This window comes from Rhinolophus hipposideros, assembly GCF_964194185.1.
Source record: "Rhinolophus hipposideros genome assembly, chromosome: 19".
Lineage (NCBI taxonomy): Eukaryota > Metazoa > Chordata > Mammalia > Chiroptera > Rhinolophidae > Rhinolophus > Rhinolophus hipposideros.
The window spans coordinates 28,726,007-28,749,436 of record NC_138065.1 but is presented as its reverse complement, the minus strand read 5'-3'; the positions used below and the strand labels follow the sequence as shown (position 1 = coordinate 28,749,436).

The following is a 23,430-nucleotide window of genomic DNA, read 5'->3' as shown; positions in this document are numbered from 1 at the left end:
TACAAGGGAACTCCCATAAGGCTATCAAATGACTTTTCTACAGAAACATTGAAGGCCAGGAGGGAGTGGCAGGAGATACTCAAAGTGATGGAACACAAAGGCCTACAACCTAGATTGCTTTACCCAGCAAGGCTATCATTTAAAGTTGATGGAGAGATAAAGAGCTTCCCAGAAAAGAACAAACTGAAGGAATTTATTACCACCAAGCCACATTGCAAGAAATACTAAAAGGACTTCTGTAAATAGAAGAAAGATGAAAACAATTTACTACAAATTTAAAAATGGCAATAACTATGTACCTATCAATAATCATTTTAAATGTCAATGGATTAAATGCTCCAATCAAGAGACAGAGGGTGGCTGACTGGATAAGGAAGCAAGACCCTTGTATTTGCTGTATACAAGAGACTCATCTCAGATCAAAAGACACACACAGGCTGAAAGTGAAGGGTTGGAGTAAGATATTTCATGCAAATGGAAGCGAGAAAAAAGCTGGAGTTGCAATACTTAAATCTGACAAAATACACCTTAAAATGAAGAACATATTAAAAGACAAAGATGGGCACTATATAATAATAAAGGGATTAATCCGACAAGAGGATATAATTCTAGTAAACATCTGTGCACCTAACATAGGAGCACCTAAATATATAAAACAGGTACTGATGGACATAAAGGCAGAGATCAACAGTAACACTATCATAGTAGGGGATTTCAACACACCTCTGACAACAACGGACAGGTCCTCCAGACAGAAAATCAATATGGAAACAACAGCCTTAAATGATACTTTGGAGCAGTTAGATTTAATTGATATTATCAGAGCATTTCACCCCAATGCTGCAGAATACACATTCTTCTCAAGTGCACATGGAACATTTTCCAAGATAGATTATATGTTAGGCCACAAAACAAGCCTTGATAAATTTAAGAAAATTGAAATCATACCAATTGTCTTCTCTGACCACAGTGCTATGAAATTAGAAATGAACTACAGGAAAAAAAAAACCAGGAAGACACACCAATTCATGGAAGCTGAAAAACATGTTACTAAATAATGAATGGGTCAAGCAGCAGATCAAAGAAGAAATCAAAAGATATCTCGAGACAAATGAGAATGAGAACACGATGACCCAAAATCTATGGGATGCTGCGAAAGCAGTCCTAAGAGGGAAGTTCATAGCACTGCAAGCCTACCTAAAGAAACAAGAAACATCACTAATTGACAGTTTATCTTCACACTTAAGGGATCTGGAAAAAGAACAGCTAAAAAAACCCAAAGGGAGCACAAGGAAGGAGATAATAAGGATCAGAGCAGAAATAAATGAAATAGAAACCAGAAAAACAATACAAAAGATCAATGAATCCAAGAGTTGGTTCTTAGAGAATATAAACAAAATCGACAAACCTTTAGCCAGACTCATTAAAAAAAAGAGAGAGAGGACCCAAATTAATAAAATCAGAAATGAAAGAGAAGTGACAACAGACACCACAGAAACACAAAAAATTTTAGGAAATTACTATGAGCAACTACATGCCAACAAATTTGACAATCTGGAAGAAATGGACAATTTCCTAGAGGTGCACAACCTTCCAAGGCTAACTCAAGATGAAACAGAAAGCATGAACAGTCTGATAACCACCAAGGAAATTGAATCAGTAATCAATAATCTCCCAATGAACAAAAGCCCTGGACGAGATGGCTTTACAGGTGAATTTTTCAAAACGTACAAAAAAAGAATTATCACTTATTCTCCTCAAGCTCTTCCAAAAAATCCAGAAGGAAGGAAGACTCCCAAACACTTTTTACGAAGCCACTATCACCCTGATCCCAAAAGCAGACAAAGTCACCACAAAAAAAGAAAACTACAGGCCGATATCTCTAATGAACATAGATGCAAAAATTCTCAACAAAATATTAGCGAACAGAATTCAGCAATACATTAAATAGATCATACACCATGATCAAGTGGGATTCATCCCTGGTATGCAAGTGTGCTTCAACATCCGCAAATCAATTAATGTGATACAGCACATTAACAAAATGAAAAATAAAAATCACATGATCATATCAATAGATGCAGAAAAAGCATTTGATAAAATACAACAACCTTTTATGATAAAAACCCTTAAGAAAGTGGGAATAGAGGGATCATATCTCAACATAATAAAGGCCATATATGACAAACCCACAGCTAACATCACACTCAATGGGAAAAAGCTAAAACCATTCCCCCTAAGATCAGGAACAAGACAAGGTTGCCCACTTTCTCCATTTCTATCCAACATAGTGCTGGAAAGTTCTAGCCACAGGTATCAGACAAGAGAAGGAAATAAAAGGCATCCAAATTGGTAAGGAGGAAGTAAAAGTATCATTATATGCAGATGATATGATACTATATATAGAGAACCCTAAAGACTCTACCAAGAAACTATTAGAACTGATAGATAAATTTAGTAAAGTAGCAGGATATAAAATTAATATTCTGAAATCAGTTGCATTTGTATACACCAATGATAAAATATCAGAAGGAGGAATTAAAAAAACAATTCTATTTATAATTGCTACAAGGACTATAAAATATCTGGAATAAATCTAACCATAGATGTAAAAGATCCGTACTCAGAAAATTATAAGACACTGAAGAAAGAAATGAAAGAAGACATAAATAGATGGAAACACATTCCATGTTCATGGATAGGAAGAATTAATATAGTTAAAATGTCCATACTGCCTAAGGCAATATACATATTCAACGCAATTCCTATCAAACTACCAACGACGTTTTTCACAGAAATAGAACATATAAACCTAAAATTTATATGGGACCATAAAAGACCCCGGATAGCCTCAGCAATCTTGAGAAATAAGAACAAAGTGGGAGGTATCACGATACCTGACTTCAAACTATACTACAAGGCTACAGTAATCAAAACAGCATGGTCCTGGGATAAAAATAGACACATAGATCAATGGAACAGAATAGAGAGTCCATACGTAAATCCATGCCTATATGCCCATCTAATCTATGACAATGGAAGCAAGAATGTACGATGGGGTAAAGACAGTCTGTTCAATAAGTGGTGTTGGGAAACCTGGACAGACACATGCAAGAAAATGAAGCTGGACCACCTCCTTACACCATATACAAAAATAAATTCAAAATGGCTTAAAGACTTAAATGTAAGATCTGAAACCATAAAATATCTAGAAGAAAATATAGGAAGAAACTTCATGGACATTACCTGGAGTAAGATTTTCACTGATATATCCCCTCGCGCGAGGGAAGTAAGAGAAAAAATAAACATGTGGGATTACATCAAACTAAAAAGTTGTTTCACAGCAAAGGAAACCATCAATAAAACAAAAAGGGATCCTACTGAATGGGAAAAGATATTTGCCAATGATATATCTGATAAGGGATTAATATCACAAATCTATGAAAAACTTACTCAACTCAACTCCAAAAAAACAAACAACCCAATTAAAAAATGGGCAGAGGACTTGAGGAGACATTTTTCTTAAAAGGACATACAGAAGGCAAGAAGACATATGAAGAAATGCTCAACCCCACTAACCATCAGAGAAATGCAAATAAAAACCACAATGAGATACCACCTCATTCCAGTCAAAATGGCTATCATCAATAAATAAACAAACAACAAATGCTGGCGTGGATGTGGAGAAAAGGGAATGCTAGTGCACTGTTGGTGGGATTGCAGATTAGTGCAGCCACTATGGAAAACAGTATGGAGGTATCTCAGGAATCTGAAAATGGAACTACCCTATGATCCAGTAATTCCACTCCTAGGCATCTACCCGGAGAAATCCAAAACTCCAATTCAAAAATCAGTATGCACTCCTATGTTTATTACCACACTTTACACAATAGCCAAGATATGGAAACAATCGAAATGTCCATCAGTAGACGACTGGATTAAGAAGCTGTGGTACATTTATACAATGGAGTATTACGCAGCCATAAAGAAGAAAGAAATCTTATCATTTGCAGCAACATGGATGGATCTAGAGAACATTATGTTAAGTGAAATAAGTCAGAAAGAGAAAGACAAGTACCATATGATCTCACTTATATATGGAATCTAAAGAAAAGAATATGTGAATGAACTAATCAGAAACAGTTTTGAGGACACAAATAAAAAACCGAGAGTTGTTAGATGGGCGGAGGGGGGGTTGGGGATAAGGGAAAGGTGAAGGGATTAGGAAGCAGCTGGTAACCACAAGATGGCCTCAGGGTTTTTTGAAAATTAATTTGGGGAACGTATTCAATAATGTTGTAAAGATTTTGTTGGGTATCTGATGGACATGCGTCCTATTTGGGAGACCACCTCAGAGATAATGTGGATGCCTGATCATGGCATTGTACACCAGAAGCTAAATATTAATGAATGCCAACTATAATTTTATATATATAATGTGATGGCTCAGTGTGAGGTCGGAGGGATAGTGGATGGGGGAGAAGGGTTCACAGTGTGAGGGATATAAATGATGAACGTCTAAGTATTACCTTGTCTTGTACACCTGAAACTAATAATTTAAAAACAAACAAACAAACAAACAAACAAAAAAACAAAAAGGGATCCTACTGAATGGGAAAGGATATTTGCCAATGATATATCTGATAAGGGATTAATATCACAAATCTATAAAAACTTACTGAACTCAACTCCAAAAACCAAACAACCCAATTAAAAAATGGGCAGAGGACTTGAGGAGACATTTTTCTAATAAGGACATACAGAAGGCAAGAAGACATATGAAGAAATGCTCAACCTCACTAACCATCAGAGAAATGCAAATAAAAACCACAATGAGATACCACCTCACCCCAGTCAAAATGGCTATCATCAATAAATCAACAAACAACAAATGCTGCATGTGGAGAAAAGGGAATGCTAGTGCACTGTTGGTGGGATTGCAGATTAGTGCAGCCACTATGGAAAACAGTATGGAGGTATCTCAGGAATCTGAAAATGGAACTACCCTATGATCCAGTAATTCCACTCCTAGGCATCTACCCGGAGAAATCCAAAACTCCAATTCAAAAATCAGTATGCACTTCTATGTTTATTGCAGCACTTTACACAATAGCCAAGATATGGAAACAACCAAAATGCCCATCGGTAGACGACTGGATTAAGAAGCTGTGGTACATTTATACAATGGAGTATTACGCAGCCATAAAGAAGAAAGAAATCTTATCATTTGCAACAACATGGATGGATCTAGAGAACATTATGTTAAGGGAAATAATTCAGACAGACAAAGACAAGACATATGATCTTACTTATATGCGGAATCTAAAGAAAAGAATATGTGAATGAACTAATCAGAGACAGTTTTGGGGACAAAAACGAAAAAACCGAGAGTTGTTAGATGGGCGGAGGCCGGGAGGGTTGGGGATAAGGGGAAAGGTGAAGGGATTAGGAAGCATCTGGTAACCACAAGATGGCCTCAGGGTTTTTTGAAAATTAATTTGGGGAACTTATTCAATAATGTTGTAAAGATTTTGTTGGGTATCCGATGGACATGCGTCCTATTTGGGAGACCACCTCAGAGATATAGTGGATGCCTGATCATGGCATTGTACACCAGAAGCTAAACATTACTTGACTTTTACACCGAAATGTTAACACATTATTATTGTTAAAAAAAAAGCATTAATGAATGCCAACTATAATTTTATATATATAATGTGACGGCTTGGTGTGAGATCGGAAGGATAATGGATGGGGGGAGGGGGGTTTACAGTGTGAGGGATATAAATGATGAACGTCTAAGTATTACCTTGTCTTGTACACCTGAAACTAATAAAAATAAATAAATTAGTTAAAAAAAAAAGAAGCTGTGGTACATTTATACAATGGAGTATTACGCAGCCAAAAAGAAGAAAGAAATCTTATCATTTGCAACAACATGGATGGATCTAGAGAACATTATGTTAAGTGAAATAAGTCAGACAGAGAAAGACAAGTACCATATGATCTTACTTATATGCGGAATCTAAAGAAAAGAATAAGTGAATGAACTAATCAGAAACAGTTTTGGGGACAAAAAGGAAAAAACCGAGAGTTGTTAGATGGGCGGGGGTGGGGAGGTTGGGGATAAGGGAAAGGTGAAGGGATTAGGAAGCAGCTGGTAACCACAAGATGGCCTCAGGGTTTTTGACAATTAATTTGGGGAACGTATTCAATAATGTTGTAAAGATTTTGTTGGGTATCCGATGGACACGTGTCCCATTTGGGAAACCACCTCAGGGATACTGTAGATGCCTGATCACTGCACTGTACACCTGAAGCTAAACATTAATGAATGCCAACTATAATTTTATAAAAAAATGTATTTATTAAAAATATTATCAGAATGAATGGATTTTCAGGGGCTGTTCTGCTACTTTATTTTAGCCACAGTAAGGACCTCAAAAAGCAGAGAAGGCATAGCAAGCAATTCTTTCAGATGTTTAAACAATAGCTAGATGTTATCTCTACATATACATGTTAGATCAATTATCCATGTTATTTATATTAAACAATAAACCAGCATTAAATAATTCCTGAAATATCCATAAGTATATGAGATTGCAACCTGAGCTGCTTTTGCCAATGTAAGATCATTTGAGATGAAAATCTCTTTAGAGGCAATGTTTCATTAACTGGAAGTGAATAAAATGTGGAAAAGAAAAGAAAGAAAGAATAGTACTTGTAAAAGGAAAGTCTGTGTAAGGAAACAAGCACGGAGTGAATAAAACTCTCATTAACACTTAGATTTCTGTGCATTTGCAAATAATCACTGTTCATCAATGCCGCAGGTCCAGGTGCTGCTAATGAAGACTGAATTGATGTTAGATACAATGTATATTTAGCCCAGCTAGTCTGTCACCTCATAATTTATCGAGCTTCTATCACCCATTCCAAATTGAAGAAAAGTCTAATGTGGTATTAAGATGGAATTTAAAAACCAGGTATTCTGGCTTCTAGCCTTAGGAAATGGCAGACCAGTCTTAAATGTCTCTGCTTTGTATTTCTTCATATAATAAAACAGACATATATAATAAAATTATTTATAAAGTATTTATAATATCTCTTTCAGCTTTATAGGAGAATACATTTTTGGATATTTTCCGATAATACCTAAATATTACTTAGTATTGGCTCTCTACTAAACATCTTCTGTTCTAAATACTTTTGTCTCTTTCCTTAGGGTTTTTAAACCCAGTCATTATACGTAGAAGTCTTATTAAGGTCTTAATACCTGTCAGTAGCCAAAGTAGTGATGTATATCCCCTTATGTATAATTGTATTTTCTTTTCTTTCAGTTGTTTCTATTCTAACAGTTACAGGTCTATAAAATACTGTTTTTTTTTAACTGCTAGCATAACAAAAATAAATTGTTAGCACAATGTCTAATTATTCAATAAACATTCATTCTTTTTTATTTCTCAAAAAAAAAAAAAGCATTACTGTGTGTCCTCCTATACCTTAGTGACTGGATCTGCCACTGTGCGACTTCTGGCTCTTCTCCAAAGTCAAAATGACCACTAAAGGTAAATGTTTTGAATTGATTCAGGACATCGAGGCAGCCACAGCAGCGCAACTAAAGACATTCACGAAAGAGGACTTCCAGAACTGCTTCAGAAAGTGGCAAGAATGATGGGTTAAGTGTGTTTGATATGAATGGGATTAATAGAAATGTGTCTTTTACTGCAATAAATTTTTAAAATTTAAACATTCACCGTATTTGTTGATCACACCTCTTATGGACATTTTAATGATGTTGATTCTTCTTATCCATGAGCATGATATGCCCTTCCATTTATTTATGTCCTCTTTAATTTCTTTAATACCTTATAGTTTTCAGAGAGTATAGGTCTTTATTTCCCTGGTTAAATTTATCCCTAGGTATTTTTTTTAATTGGGGAATATTGGGGGGCAGTGTGTTTCTCCAGGGCCCATCAGCTCCAAGTCGTTGTCCTTCAATCTAGTTGTAGAGGGTGCAGCTCAGCTCCAAGTTCAGATGCTGTTTTCAATCTTAATTGCACCATCCTATGCAGGAATTGAACCAGCAACCTTGTTGTTAAGAGCTTGTGCTCTAACCAACTGAGCTATCCGGCCACCCCTCTAACAACTCAGTGACTCATTGTCTTCAATCTAGCTGTGGAGAGCGCAGCTCACTGGCCCATGTGGGAATCAAACTCACCAACTGAGCCATCCGGCAGCCCCAATTCCTTGGTATTTCTGATGCAATTTTAAACGAGATTGTTTTCTTAATTTCTCTTTCTGATAATTCATTATTGGTGTATACAAATACAACCAATTTCTGAATATTAATTTCGTATCCTGTTACTTTACTGAATTCACTTATTAATTCTAATAGTTATTTGGTGGAATCTTTAGGGTTCTCTTTATGTATTATCATGTCATCTGCAAATACTAACAATTTTACTTCTTTCTTTTCAATATGGATGCCTTTTATTTCTTTTCTTTGTGCAATTGCTGTGTTTAGGAGTTCCAATACTATGTTGAATAAAGTGGGCATTCTGTCTTGTTCCTGACCTTAACAAAAATACTTTCAGCTTTTCACCATTGAGTATGATGTTAGCTCTGGATTTGTCATATATGGCCTTTATTATGTTGAGATATGTTTCCTCTATCCCCACTTTACTGAGAGTTTTTATCATAAATGGATGTTAGATTTTATTAAATGCTTTTTCTGCTTTTAGTGCTATAATCATATGGTTTTTATCCTTCATTTTATTTCTGTGGTGTATCGTGTTAACTGATTTTCAGATATTAAATCAGTTTTGCATCCCAGGAATAAATCCTATTTGATTATGGTGTATGATCTTTTAAATGTATTACTGAATTCATTTTGCTAATATTTTGTTGAGGATTTTTGCATATATGTTCATCAGGGATATTGGCTTATAATTTTCTTTTTTGTAGTGTCTTTGTCTGGTTTTGGTATCAGTGTAATGCTGGCCTCATAATATGAGTTTGGGAGTCTTCCCTCCTCTTCAATTTTTTGGAATAGTTTGAGAAGTATGGTGTTATTTCTTTAAATGTTTGGTAAAATTAATCTTTAAGCCATCTGGTCCAGGACTTTTTTGGGGGAGTTTTTGATTACAGATTCAATTTTGTTGGTAGTTTCTAGTTGTTCAGATTTTCTGTTTCTTCCTGATTCAGTCTTGAAAGATTGTATGTTTCTAGGAATTTATCCATTTCTTCCAGGTCATCCCATTTGTTGCCTTAAGTTCATAGAACTTTCTTATAGTCCTTTGTATGTCTTTGGTGTTGGTTGTCACTTCTTTCATTTCTGATTTTATTTATGTGGGCTCTCTCTCTCTCTCTCTCTCTCTTTCTCTCTTTCTCTCTCTTTGTTGAGTCTGGATAAAAGTTTATCAGTTTTGGTTATCTTCTCAAAGAATTGGCTCTTGGTTTCATTGATCTCTTCTATTGTTTCTGTTGTCTCTATTTCATTTATTTCTTCTCTGATCTTTAATATTTCTTTTCTTCTGATAACTTTAGGCTTTACTTGTTCTTCTTTGTCTAGTTCCTTTAGGTGTTAGTTAGATTGTGTTTATTTGAGATTTTTCTTGTTTCTTGAGGTAGACCTGTATTACTATTAATTTCCCTCTTAGAACCACTTTGGCTATGTTTGATAGAATTTTGGGTCATGTGTTTTCATTTTCATTTGTCTCAAGGTATCTTTTGATTTTCTCCTTGATCTCATTGTTAACCCATTCATTGTTTAGTAGTGTGTTATTTAGCCTCCACATGTTTGAGTGCTTTTCAGCTTTGTTCTTGTAATTGATTTCTAGTTTTATATCATTGTGATTGGGGAAGATGCTTGATATAATTTTTTTTTATATTTCAAATCTTTATAAAACAGATTTTTTGTAGGCACCGTTGTAAACACTGCAAAAGAGATAATAATTTAACTGATATGATTCACGGAAAAATCAAGGATTGCAGCTGGAGCTATACAGTAAGAAATATAAATCTGTGATATTAATTACTCTTACTGCTTAAAAGGACAATGTCTTAATTTTCAAGGTCAATGAATTTTTTTTATTAGTTTCCGGTGCACAAAAAAATGTGATAGTTAGACATTTATCATTTATATCTCTCACACTCTGTCAACCCCCTTCCCCCCATCCATCATCCCTCTGACATCGCACACAGCCATTACATTTCCACTGTCTCTATTCTTAATGCTGTACTCCACTTCTTGTAAGAATATACATACACACACACACACACACACACACACACACACACACACACATATAAACTTGTAGTTGACGTTCATTATTGTTCAGCTTCAGCTTCAGGTGTTCAGTGCAGTGATCAGGCATCTACATCTTCCCTGAGTTGGTCTCCCTAACGAGACAAGTGTCCATCCACCCTACAAAATCTTTACAACATTATTGTTTACATTCCCCAAATTAACTTTCATAACACTGTGGCAATCTTGTGGTTACTGACTGTGCTTTCTAATCCCCTCACCTTCCCCCTTATCCCCACCCCTCTAGCAACCCTCAGTTTTTCCTTTATGTCTCTGAAATTGTTTCTGATTAGTTCATTCATTTATTCTTTTCTTTAGATTCCACACATAAGAGAGATCATATGGTATTTGTCTTTCTCTGTCTGACTTATTTCACTTAACATAATGTTCTCTAGGTCCAGCCATGTTGTTGCAAATGGTAAGATTTCTTTCTTCTTTATGGCTGCGTAATACTCCATTGTATAAATGTACCACTGTTTCTTAATCCAGTCATCTACCAATGGGCATTTTGGTTGTTTCCATGTCTTGGCTATTGTGTATAGTGCTGCAATAAACACAGGGGTGCATAAACTATTTTGAATTAAAGTTTTGAGTTTCTCTGGATAGATACCTAGGAGTGGAATTGCTGGATCATAAGGTAGTTCCATTTTCAGCTTTCTGAGATACCTCCATACTGTTTTCCATAGTGGCTGCACCAATCTGCAATCCCACCAACAGTGCACAAGCGTTCCCTTTTTTCCACATCCTTGCCAGCACTTGTTATTTGTTGATTTATTAATGATAGCCATTTTGACTGGAGTGAGGTGGGATCTCATTGTAGTTTTTATTTGCATTTATCTGATGGCTAGTGAGGTTTAGCATTTCTTCATATGTCTGTTTGCCATCTGTATGTCCTTTTTAGAAAAATGTCTCTTCATGTCCTCTGCCCAGTTTTTAATTGGGTTGTTTTGTTTTTTGGAGTAGAGTTGAGTGAGGTTTTTTTATAAATTTGTGATATTTACCCCTTATCGGATATTGATATGATTTTAATCTTTTTAAATGTATTGAGGTTTGCTTTGTGACCTGACATGTGGTCTATCCTGGAAAATGTTCCATGTGAACTTAAAAAAATGACTGTTCTGCTGATGTGGGGTGAAATATTCTAGAAATATCTATTAAGTTTATCTGGTTTAATGTGTAATTTAAGGCCACTGTTTCCTTGTTGATTTTCTGTCTGGATAATCTATCCATTGATGCTAATGGGGTGTTAAAGTACCCTAGTATTATTGTAACACTGTAAATCTCTTCTTTTATGTCCATGAATATTTGCTTATATATTTAGGTGCTCCTATCTTGTTTACAATAGTTTACAAGAGTTATATCTGCTTATTGGATTGATCCCTTTATCATTATGAAATGACCTTCTTTGTTTCTTGTTATAGCTTTTGATTTAAAGCGTATTTTGTCTGATATCAGTTTTGCTACATCAGCTTTTTTGGTTTCCATTTGCATGAAATAACTTTTTCCATCACTTTAGTTTCAGTCTCTGTGTATCTTTTGACCTAAAATTGGTCTCTGGTAGAATATATACATATTTTATTTTTTAATCAATTCAGTCACCCTAAGTCTTTGATTGGAGCATTTAGTAATTATTGATAAGTATGTGGTTTTTGCCATTTTAATTGTTTTCTGATAGTTTTTGCAATTGTTCTCTGTTCCTTTTTTATTTTCTTGCTTCTTCTCTTGTATGTTTATGACTTTCTGTAGTGTTGTGTTTTGATTCCTTTCTATTTCTTGTACATCTGTTATTGATTTTGGTTTGTGGTTACCGTGTGCTTCATATATACCAAGCTGTATTTGTAGCAGTCTATTTAAGTTGATGGTCACTTAAGTTCAAACACATTAAAAAAATCACTACAATTTTACTGACTCCTTTCATGTTTATATTTTTGTTAATTTTTTACTCCTTTGTGTGTGTATTTGTATCTCTAAATTTATTGTAATTATGTATGATCTTTCTACTTTTGTCTTTTAAACTTTGTACTAGCTTTATAATTGGTTGACCCACTGCTTTTACTAAGTGCTTGTCTTTGTAAGATTTTTTTCTTTTCTATATTTCCTTATTCATGCTTTTGTTGATCTTTTCTTTTCTAGTTAAAGAAGTCCCTTTAACATTTCTTGTAATTCTTAGCGGTGGTTAACTCCTTTAGCTTCTTATTGTCTGGAGAAATTATCTCTTCTTTGATTTTAAATGATAGCCTTCCTTACTGGGTAGAATAATCATGGTTGTAGCTTTTGACTTTTCATCACTTTGAATATTTCATGACAATCCCTTATGGCCTGCAAAGTTCCTGTTGAAAAATCAGCTGACAGTCTATGGGAGCTCTCTTGTAAGTAACTAGTTGACTTTCTCTTGCTGCTTTTAGGACCCTCACTTTGTCTTTAAATTTTGGTATTTTAAATATGATATGAGCTTCTTTGTGTTCATCTTGTTTGGGACTCTCCAAACTTCCTAGACTTGTATGTCTATTTTCTTTGCCAGGCTAAGAGAATTTTCAGTCATTATTTCTTCAAATAGGTTTTCATCCCTTTCTCTCTCTAGTCTCCTTCTGGCTTCCCTATGATGTCAGTGTTGGTATGTTTGATGTTGTCCCAGAGGTCCATTAAACTATCCTCATGTTTTTTATTCTCTTTTCTTTTTGTTGTTCTGATTGGGTGTTTTCTGCTACCTAGTCTTCCAGATCACTGATTTGATTTTCTACTCTATCCTCACCTTGACAGAATGCCCTTATGTAGAAAGTGTCCTATGGAGCCCAGTAGCACAATCTCTCTGGTCACCTGAGCTGGGTTCTCCAAGATATCCCCTGTGTAGGTTGTGTGTGCCCTCCTATTGTAGTTGGGCCTTGATTGCTGCTGGCACATGTGACCAGTGGATGGGGTTGACCCTCAGGCTGATTGTGATGGTTGGCTGCAAGTACAGTGGATGAGCTATTGTACAGGGGGTGAAACCATAGAATGGTAGTCCCTTTAGCAGGGCTCTGGTGCCAGCTGAGGCTGGCCTTCAGGAGTGTCAGTTGTGGAGCTGGTTGCATGGGGCTCTAGTGTGGTCTGAAGCTAGCCACTGGGTTTGTTGAGTCTGGGGCCTCTTGGGAGGGCCTCTGGAACAGGGTAAGTCCAGCGACCACTTGTGCTGGGCTTGGGTCACTTGATGGAAGCTACAAAGTGATCTGTGGTTGCTGCTTATACTGGGCTTAGAAGCTCTTGGGAGAGGTTACAGTGTGAACCAAGGCTGGCTGACACTTATGCTGGATTTGTGACCACTTAGTTGGAGCTACTTTTTAGGTCCAAACTGGCCACCACTTATACCAGGCTTAGGGCCACATGATGGGAGTTACAATGCAAGATGAGATTGGTCACTGCTTGTGCTGGCCTTGGGACACTCGACAGGAACTACAACACACTGAGGCCTGCCACTACTTGTTTGGAGTTTGTGGACCTTTGAGATAGTCTGCAGTGCAAGCCTAGGGCAGCCATCACTCCTGCGGGGTTTACAGTCTCTTGAGGATTCTGCAGTGCATGCTAAGGCAGGCTGCTCCTGAGGAGGAGCTGCCAGAAGAGGTTCCAGCTGTTGCATGGGTTGGGGGGGGGCAGAATCTCATGGATTCAGCACCAGAGGAGAAAGATGTTTGGCACCTGCCTGCTCAGGGCCCATTGGGTGGGAAGAGAGCTCAACAAAGGAACAATGGCACCTGCCAGCACTTTTGTCACTGGGGAGAGTTGCCCCAACCCCTGCCCCTCCAGGCCTTGCCCTGGAGTTAGTCAATTTAGTTCTTCCCCATGTGTTCCTGGAGCTTTTTGAGCTGTTGCTCCTGTGCTGGAGCTTAGAGTAAGTGACTTTGTGAGTGAGTAAGTCTGTGAGTGGTTCCTTTAAGAGCAACATGTGTCATCTCCTGAAGTCCTTTGTCTCTCTGGGACATAATCCTCACTAATTTTTACAGTATGTGTTATGGGGACTCCTCTTTCTGACACTGGTGCCTCGGGTGGGGGAGCCCTGTGTGGGATTGAGTCCCCTCACTCCCTGAGGAGGGATATCTGAAGCTGAGATATCCCTTCTGATTCTTAATTGCCACACCATGGTTTGGGATAGTCCATATGTCCACCCCTCCTGTCAGTCTCTGTGTGGCTTCTTCTTTATATCGTTAGCTATGTGAATTTTGTTCAGCTATTCTTCAGGTGATTTTCAGTGACAGTTGTTCTATAATTTAGTTATAATTTTGATGTGGTCATGGAAGAAGGTGAGCACAGCGTTTACCTACTCTGCCATCTTGATTAGGAGTCTTCACAAGCTTTTGTTTATTACAAATCAGTCAAGCACTCTATTACATGCATTGGAAAATTTGCATTACCTCTATTCACTAAAATAACCCTGTGTTAAATTCGGTTTGCGCTCGGCCGGCAGGGGTCGTGAGTTGGCCGCCTGGCCCGCTCCGCTCCTGTTGGGGCATGTGCGGGCCTGTGTGTATAGAGAAATGGAACAAGCCTCTAAGCCCTCTGAGCGAGATCCTGCCGCTTCCGCCGCCAGGAGCCTCCTTCTCCGGACCTAGCATATGTGCAATACCAACATGTCTGTGTCTGCTGATGATACTGTAAGCACCTCACAGATTCCAGCGTCGGAACAAGAGACCCTGGTTAGACCAAAGCCATTGCTTTTGAAGTTATTAAAATCTGTTGGTGCACAAAAAGACACGTATACTATGAAAGAGGTTATATTTTATCTTGGCCAGTATATTATGAATAAACGATTATATGATGAGAAGCAACAGCATATTGTGTATTGTTCAAATGATCTTCTAGGGGATTTGTTTGGAGTGCCAAGCTTCTCTGTAAAAGAACACAGGAAAATATATACAATGATCTACAGGAACTTAGTAATAGTCAATCAGCAGGAACCATCAGATTCAGGCACATCTGTGAGTGAAAGAAGGTATCACCTTGAAGGTGGGAGTGATCCAAAGGACCCTGTGCAAGAGCTACAGGAAGAGAAACCTTCATCTTCACATTCAGTTTCTAGACCGTCTACCTCATCTAGAAGGAGAACAATTAGTGAGACAGAAGAAAATTCAGATGAATTACCTGGTGAACAACAAGGAAAGCGCCACAAGTCTGATAGTATTTCCTTTTCCTTTGATGAAAGCGTTGCTGTGTGTGTAATAAGGGAGATACGTTGTGAAAGAAACAGTAGCAGTGAATCAACAGGGACTCCCTCAAATCCGGATCTTGATGCTGGTGTAAGTGAACATTCAGCTGATTGGTTGGATCAGGATTCAGTTTCAGATCGATTCAGTGTAGAATTTGAAGTTGAGTCTTTCAATTCAGAGGATTATAACCTTAGTTATAGAAGAAGGACAGGAACTCTCGGATGAAGATGATGAGGACTATTGGAAGTGTACTTCATGCAGTGAAATGAACCCTCCCCTTCCACCACATTGCAACAGATGTTGGGCCCTTCGTGAGAATTGGCTTCCTGAAGACAAAGGGAAAGACACAGGGGAAATGCCTGAGAAAACTGAACTAGAAAACTCAACACAAGTAGAAGAGGGCTTTGATGTCCCTGATTGTAAAAAACACACAGTGGATGATTCCCAAGAATCATGTGTTGAGGAAAATGATGAAAAGATCACACAAGCCTTCCAATCCCAAGAAAGTGAGGACTACTCTCAGCCATCAACTTCCAGTAGCATAATTTATAGCAGCCCAGAAGATGTCAAAGATCTTGAGAGGGAAGAGACACAAGACAAAGAAGAAAGTGTGGAATCTAGTTTTCCCCTTAATGCCACTGAACCTTGTGTGATTTGCCAGGGTCGACCTAAAAATGGCTGCATTGTCCATGGCAAAAGAGGACATCTTATGGCATGCTTTACATGTGCAAAGAAGCTAAAGAAAAGGAATAAGCCCTGCCCAGTATGTAGACAGCCAATTCAAATGATTGTGCTAACTTATTTCTCCTAGTTTGAAAAGTAGAATTATATGTTTCTAACTAACCCTAAAAATTTAGACATGAAATTCTATTTTTTTTACATCTGTCAGAACAAGAAAGAGCCTGAGTACGTGTAGATTTGTTTTCTGTAGTGTAATATTGCTTACTTTGTAGGAGGAATAGCTAATATTTATTTTCTTTAATGAAAACTTCACTTCTGTTTATATTTTATATTTAGGTTTGAATGTAATTTGAATGGGTATACAACTCATCCTTGATCCCCGCCACTCATATTTTAAATAATTTCCACTTTCTTAAAAGATCCCGGTCAGATCTTTTTTAAAAAATACTGTCAATAGAACATTTAAATGTAATTATTTAGTTACTGGCCTTTACTTACGGCCAGTATTAGAAGCCAGGGAATTCACAAAGACTAATTGAGAAATTTAATAAACAGAAGGACTATTTATTTTTAAACTGAAAAAAAAATGCTGAAAATGTCATAACTTCTCTCTAAGTTGTCTAGAAATAACAGATCACTTTTTTTTTTTAAGAATGATAGGGTCAGAACATAGGATTCTAAAATATCAAATATATAAATTAACATCTTGATTTTGCACAGGAAGTCTGTGTGCCAGTTACTAATGGTATATAAAAACACATATATATGACTTACCAATACACAGGTAAGTAGGAAAAAATGGTTGAAGCAATCAGTACCTTAGACAAAGAGTGATCTTCTAATGTAGTAGAGCTTTATTAATTTGGGGTTTATAATACTTCAAGCAAAGAAATAGAATTTATCTGTTCTGAACAGAGTTAGTATTAAAAATGTGATTATAGACATTTAGGATACACAATAATTATACTATTTAGAAAACATTCATGTGCAACATTCACTGTGCATTAATGTAGTCTTGATTGTCTAAATTTTTGGGTTAGTATACATAAGTTTATTGATTTATGAATAAACAATTATTAAACGAAAAAAAATTCGGTTTGCAAGTAACATGTTGGAGTCATTATTACAAGTCTTGTGAAACACTTCACTATATGGATTACAGAATTGGTTTCATTTCTATTCACAGAAATAGCACTGTACTGAATGAGATGTTTTCTAACACCCTCTTGTAAGTTGTATTCAGCACAGTGATATTTCCGTACATTTAAATAATACCCATACATACCCATGTATGCAGTGAATTGTGTTACGATATTTGAAATAAAGATGTGTCATATCCCACAGGTTAAGTGCCCAGTCCCATGAAACTACCTCCATTTCAGATACCAATCACAAGTCCAAGTTGTGCTTCTGACCAACTAGCTATAAATTGGAAGTTTCCACAACCCACTCCTCAGGCTCAATTGATTTACTAGAATGTCTCATAGAACTCAGAGAAACATTTACTTACATTTGCCAGTTTATTATAAAGGATATTATAAAGAATACACTGAACAACCAGATTAAGAGGTGTACATAGAGTGGAGTCTGGAAGAGTCCTGAGTGCCGCAGCTTCTGTCCCCATGGAAAACTTTAATGTGCAGATATTTTCATAAGGTTTTATATTTTATTGAAAATAAAAACAAACAAACAAAGAAACCCCAACTCACTAGTCAATTGGTTGAATATGTGCATGGCTTGCCAGCTGCACCAGGAGAGGGAAACAGCGACCTGATACAGGGCTTGCTGTGTGAGTTAGTAGAAAATCCTGATGGTCCCACTAGTAGCTTGCATTGGGACCTTGGTTTCATCATTTACTCTCTCTCTCAGTTTCTGTTTCTCACCTGTGGAAAGAAGGGATTGGTCTGAGTAATCCTTAGAGTCTCTTCTAAAACTCTCTGTGTAAGGTTTAAATAGGAGAAGTTTGGCACTGATCTAGGCCTTGGGGCCAGAACAGTGCACCAAGCAGACAAGAATTTTCTTCCCTTATGAGGCTTACATTCCAGTGGGGCTTTCCAGAGCTCTGTGGCTGCCACAGTGATGGGATGGGTGTGAGACATGGAGGGTGTGAGCCTGGGTAAAAAGTCAGGCCAAGGCATGATGAGTAGGCACTAGATAGGTCCAGAGACCAGGCAATGCAGGAAATAGAATGGGATTTGCTGGAGCCAAATGAGGTGGGAGCAGAAAGCAATCTATTCTTAGGGCCAATAAAGTTAGAGATTGGCAGTGGGAGAGGACTGACTGACTGGGAGGAGACACAAAAGAGTTATATCCACAGGACAACTGTGCCTACAACACATCCAGAAATAGTAAGCCTGTTTAATGTTCCTCAGCAGGGCCTGCTCCTGAGCAGATGGGGTGGTGCACAGTTCCTAACATGCATAACTACTGAGAGGGAAAGTGGAGCACACATGTATAGCAAGGAGGAGAGGGAGAAAGAATGGGCGCCAGAGGAGTGAGGGCTTAGAAGAACATTTTGGAGCCTTATACCATATAAGCCTTCTGTAGGTGTTGTATGAATGAATGGGAGAGGGGAGCATTAGGTACTTCACTTGTTCTGTGAGCACTGGTAAGTCATCAGCACTGTTAACATATACCTCAATATTTTAATTATCTGGTTAATAGCTATTCCCAGGTCTTCAATTGCTTTTTATTCTTAAACGTCTAGAGGCTGTGTTCTGAATGGAATGTATGTGATTAAGCAGTGGCCTCCTTAATACTAGTTAACTTTGGTTGAATGATTATTATGTAATAAATGTTCTGCTAAACCTTTTACATGTATGATTACCTTCAACCATTAATTTCACTATACCCTTATGAGGTGGAAGCTATTATCCACAGTTTCTAGATAAGAAAACTGAGATTCAGGGAAGCTAAGCTCCTTGCTCATGGTTATAGGCGATCAGGAGATATATGATGCTGAGCTCCCCAACCCCCCTTTTCTCTCTCCAGTTTTCAAGGTGGCAAAAGATGAGTGATTAACCACCTTTAGGCGTATGAGCTTTTTTTTTCCTTGCTCATTTTTATTATTAGTATTTTTAAATTTTGTATTAAGTATAGTTGGCATACAATAGTATATTGGTTTCAGATGTACAACATAGTGACTAAACGTTTATATACCTGATAATATGATGACCACACTAAGATGGCTAACCATCTGTCACCATACAAAGTTATCACAATATTGTTGACTAGATTCCCTGAGCTGTACACTACATCTTCATGGCATATTTATTTTATAACTGGAAGTTGGTACCTTTTATTCCCCTCCAACTTTTCACCCATCCCCCCCACACCCTCTCTGGAAACCACCAGTCTGTTCTCCCTTTTTCAGAGTCTGATTTTGTTTTGCTTTTTTTTTTTTTTAAGATTCCACATAAAAGTGAAATCATGCAGTATTTGTCTTTCTCTGACTTATTTCACTTAGCATAATGTTCTCTAGTTCCATCCATGTTGTCCCAAATGGCAAGATTTCGTTATTTTTTAGGGCTAGGTAATGTTCCATTGTGTATATATGCCCCAGCTTCTTTATCCATTCATCTATCAATGGACACATAGGTTGCTTCCATATTTTGGCTATTGTAAACAATGCTGCAATGAACGTACGTGTGCATATATCTTTTCAAATGAATGTTTTCATTTTCTTTAAATAAATACCCAGTAGTGGAATTGCTAGGTTGTATGTAGTTCTATTTATATTTCTTTGAAGAATCTCCATACTGTTTCCGTAGTGGGTGCACCAATTTACAATCTCACCAAAAGTTCATGAGGTTTCATTTTTCTCCACATGCTCACCAACACTTGTTATTTGTTGACTTTTTGATAATAGACATTCTGATAGACTTGAGGCGGTATTTCACTGTGGTTTTAATTTGCATTTCCCTAATGATCAGTACTGTGGACCATCTTTTCATATGTGTGTTAGCCATCTGTAGGTCTTCTTTGGAGAAATGTCCATTCATGTTCTCTGCCCATTTCTAAAATTAGATTGTTTGTTGTTTTGATGTTAAGTTGTATGAGTTCTTTACATATTTTGGATATCAACCACTAATCAGATATACTACAACTTGCACATATTTTCTCCCACTCAGCAAGTTATCTTTTGATTTTGTTGATGGTTTCCTTCACAGTGCAGAAGATTTTAGTTTGATGTACTCCCATTTGTTTAATTTTGCTTTTGTTTCCCTTGCTTCAGGAGACATATTTGCAAACATATTACTAAGATTGATGTAAAAGAATTAACTACCTGTTTTCTTCTGGACTTTTATGTTTTCATGTCTTACATTTAAATCTTTAATCCATTTTGAGATTATTCTTGTATATGGTGTAAAAGAGTGGTCCAGTTTCTCTTTCTTTTCTTTTTTCTCTTTTTGCATGTGTCTGTCCAGTTTTCCCAACAATTATTGAAGAGACAGTCATTCCTCCATTGTACACTTTTGCCTCCATTATCTTAGATTAATTGAGGATATAAATGAGGGTTTATTTCTAGGTTCTCTATTATGCTCTGTTGATCTATGTATCTGTTTTTGTGCCAGTATCATACTGTTTTGATTATTATAACTTTGCAATATAGTTTGAAATCAGGGAGCATGATGCCTCCAACTTTGCTCTTTTTAATTTTTTTTAAATTTATTTCTTGAGGTGCTAATTGTTAGTAAAATTGGATAGATTTCAGGTGTATAATTCTGTATTACATCATCTATAAATCCCATTGTGTGTTCACCACCCAGAGTCAGTTCTCCTTCTATCACTATATATTTGATCCCCCTTATTCTCATCCTCCACTCCCCCCCATTACCCTCTGGTAACCACTAAACTATTGTCTGTGTCTATCAGTTTTTGTTTCTCATTTGTTTGTCTTGTTCTTTTGTTGTTTTGGGGTTATATACAATATATCAGTGAAATCATATGGTTCTCTGCTTTTTCTGTCGAACTTATTTCACTTAGCATTATACTCTCAAGATCCATCCATGTTGTCACAAATGTTCCTATATCATCTTTTCTTACTGCCAAATAGTATTCCATTGTGCATATATATCACGACTTCTTTATCCATTCATCTATCGAAGGACATTTTGGTTGTTACCATGTCTTAGCCACCGTAAACAAGCTGCAATGAACATTGCAGCACAAGTGTCTTTATGTATAAATGTATAAATGTATAAATGTTTTCAGATTTTCTTTGGTAGATACCCAGGAGAGGGATTGCTGGGTCATATGCTGGGTCATATGGTAATTCTATTTGTAATTTTTTCAGGAACTTCCGCATTGCCTTCCATAATGGCTGCACCAGTCCGCATTCCCACCAACAGTTTATGAGGGTTCCTTTTTCTCTCCAATGCTTGTTACTATTTGTCTTGTTGATGATAGCCATTCTAACAGGGGTGAAGTGATATCTCATTGTGGTTTATATTTGCATTTCTCTGATGATTAGTGATGTTGAGCATTTTTTCATATGTGATTTGCCATTTGTATGTTGTCTTTGTAGAAATGTCTCTTTAGGTCATCTGCACATTTTTCAATTGGATTGTTTGTCTTTTTGTTGTTGAGTTTCATGAGTTCCTTGTATATTTTGGATATTAGCCCCTTATTGGAGGCACTGTTTGCAAAAATCTTCTCCCATTCAGTTGGTTGCCACTTTATTTTGTCGATGGTTTCTTTTGCTGTGCAGAAGCTTTTAAGTTTCATATAGTCCCATTCGTTTATTTCAGCATTTACTTCCCTTGCCTTTGGAGTCACATTCATAAAATGCTCTTTGAACCCAAGGTCCACAAGTTTAGTACGTCTGTTTTCTTTATGCAGTTTATTGTGTCAGGTCTTATGTTTAAGTCTTTGATCCATTTTGAATTAATTTTAGTACATGGTGACATATAGCAGTCCAGTTTCATTCTTTTGCACGTGGCTATCCAATTCTCCCAGCACCATTTATTGAAGAGGCTGTCTTTTCTCCACTGTGTGTTTTTTGCTTCTTTGTCAAAAATTATGTGTCCATATTTATGTGGTTTTATTTCTGAGTTCTCAACTCTATTCCATTGGTCTATGTGTCTGTTTTTCTGCCAGTACCATGCTGTTTTGATTATTATAGCCCTGTACTACAAGCTAAAACCAGGGAGTGTGATACCTCCAGTATTGTTCTTTTTTCTTAAGATTGCTTTGGCTATTTGGGGTCTTTTGTGGTACCAAAAATATATAATGATTTTTTTGTTCTATTTCTTTACAAAATGCCATTGGGATTTTGATAAGGATTGCATTAAATCTGTATATTGCTTTGGGTAGTATGGCTATTTTAACTATGTTGATTCTTCCAATCCATGAGCATGGAATGTCTTTCCATTTCATGTGTCTTCTTCAATTTCTTTCAAAAATGTTTTATAGTTTTCAGCATATAGGTCGTTCACATCCTTGGTTAAGTTTATTCCTAGGTATTTTATTCTTTTTGCTGAAATTGCAAAAGGAATTGTTTTCTGTATTTCTTTTTCTGAGATTTTATTGTTAGTATATAGGAATGCAATAGACTTTTGTCGTTGATTTTGTAGCTGGCCACATTACTGTATTCGTTGATCGTTTTTAATAGCTTTTTGGTGTAATCTTTAGGGTTTAATATATATCATCATGTCATCTGCAAAGAGTGGTAATTTAACTTCCTCATTCCCAATTTGGATGCCTTTTATTTTTTTCTCATGCCTCATGGCTCTGGCAGGGACTTCCAACACTATGTTGAAAAGCAGAGGTAATAGGAGGTAGCCCTGTCATGTTCCTGATTATAGAGCAAAGGGCTTCAGTTTTTCGCAATTAATTATGAGATTAATTGAGGGTTTGTCATATATGGCCTTTGTTATGTTAAGGTATTTTCCTTCTACATCTATTTTATTAAGAGTTTAAATCACAAATGGATGTTGTATCTTGTCAAATACTTTTTCTGCATCAATTGATATAATCATATGATTTTTGTCCTTTATTTTGTTTATGAGATGTATCACATTGATGGATTTGCGAATGTTGAACTATCCATGTGCCCCTGGGATGAACCCCACTTGGTCATGATGAATAACATTTTTAATGCATTGTTGTATTCGATTTGCTAGAATTTTGTTTAGGATTTTTGCATCTGTATTCATCAGAGATATTGGTCTGTAGTTTCTTTTTTTGTGTGTCGTCCTTACCAGGTTTTGGTATCAGGGTAATGTTGGCCTCATAAAATGAGTTTGGGAGTACTGTCTCTTCAAT

General features: G+C 36.7%; 1 protein-coding gene across 1 annotated transcript; it reads left to right on the top strand.

Annotated features, from left to right (window-relative positions):
- Positions 1-14,833: 14,833 nt before the first annotated feature.
- On the top strand, positions 14,834-16,294 carry LOC308487148 (E3 ubiquitin-protein ligase Mdm2-like; the record flags this gene model as incomplete). The annotated part of the gene is given in 2 exon segments (XM_081025133.1): positions 14,834-15,681; positions 15,683-16,294. Coding segments are annotated over 2 exon segments (1,401 nt in total). The 5' UTR covers positions 14,834-14,892.
- Between the last annotated feature and the right edge of the window lie 7,136 nt (positions 16,295-23,430).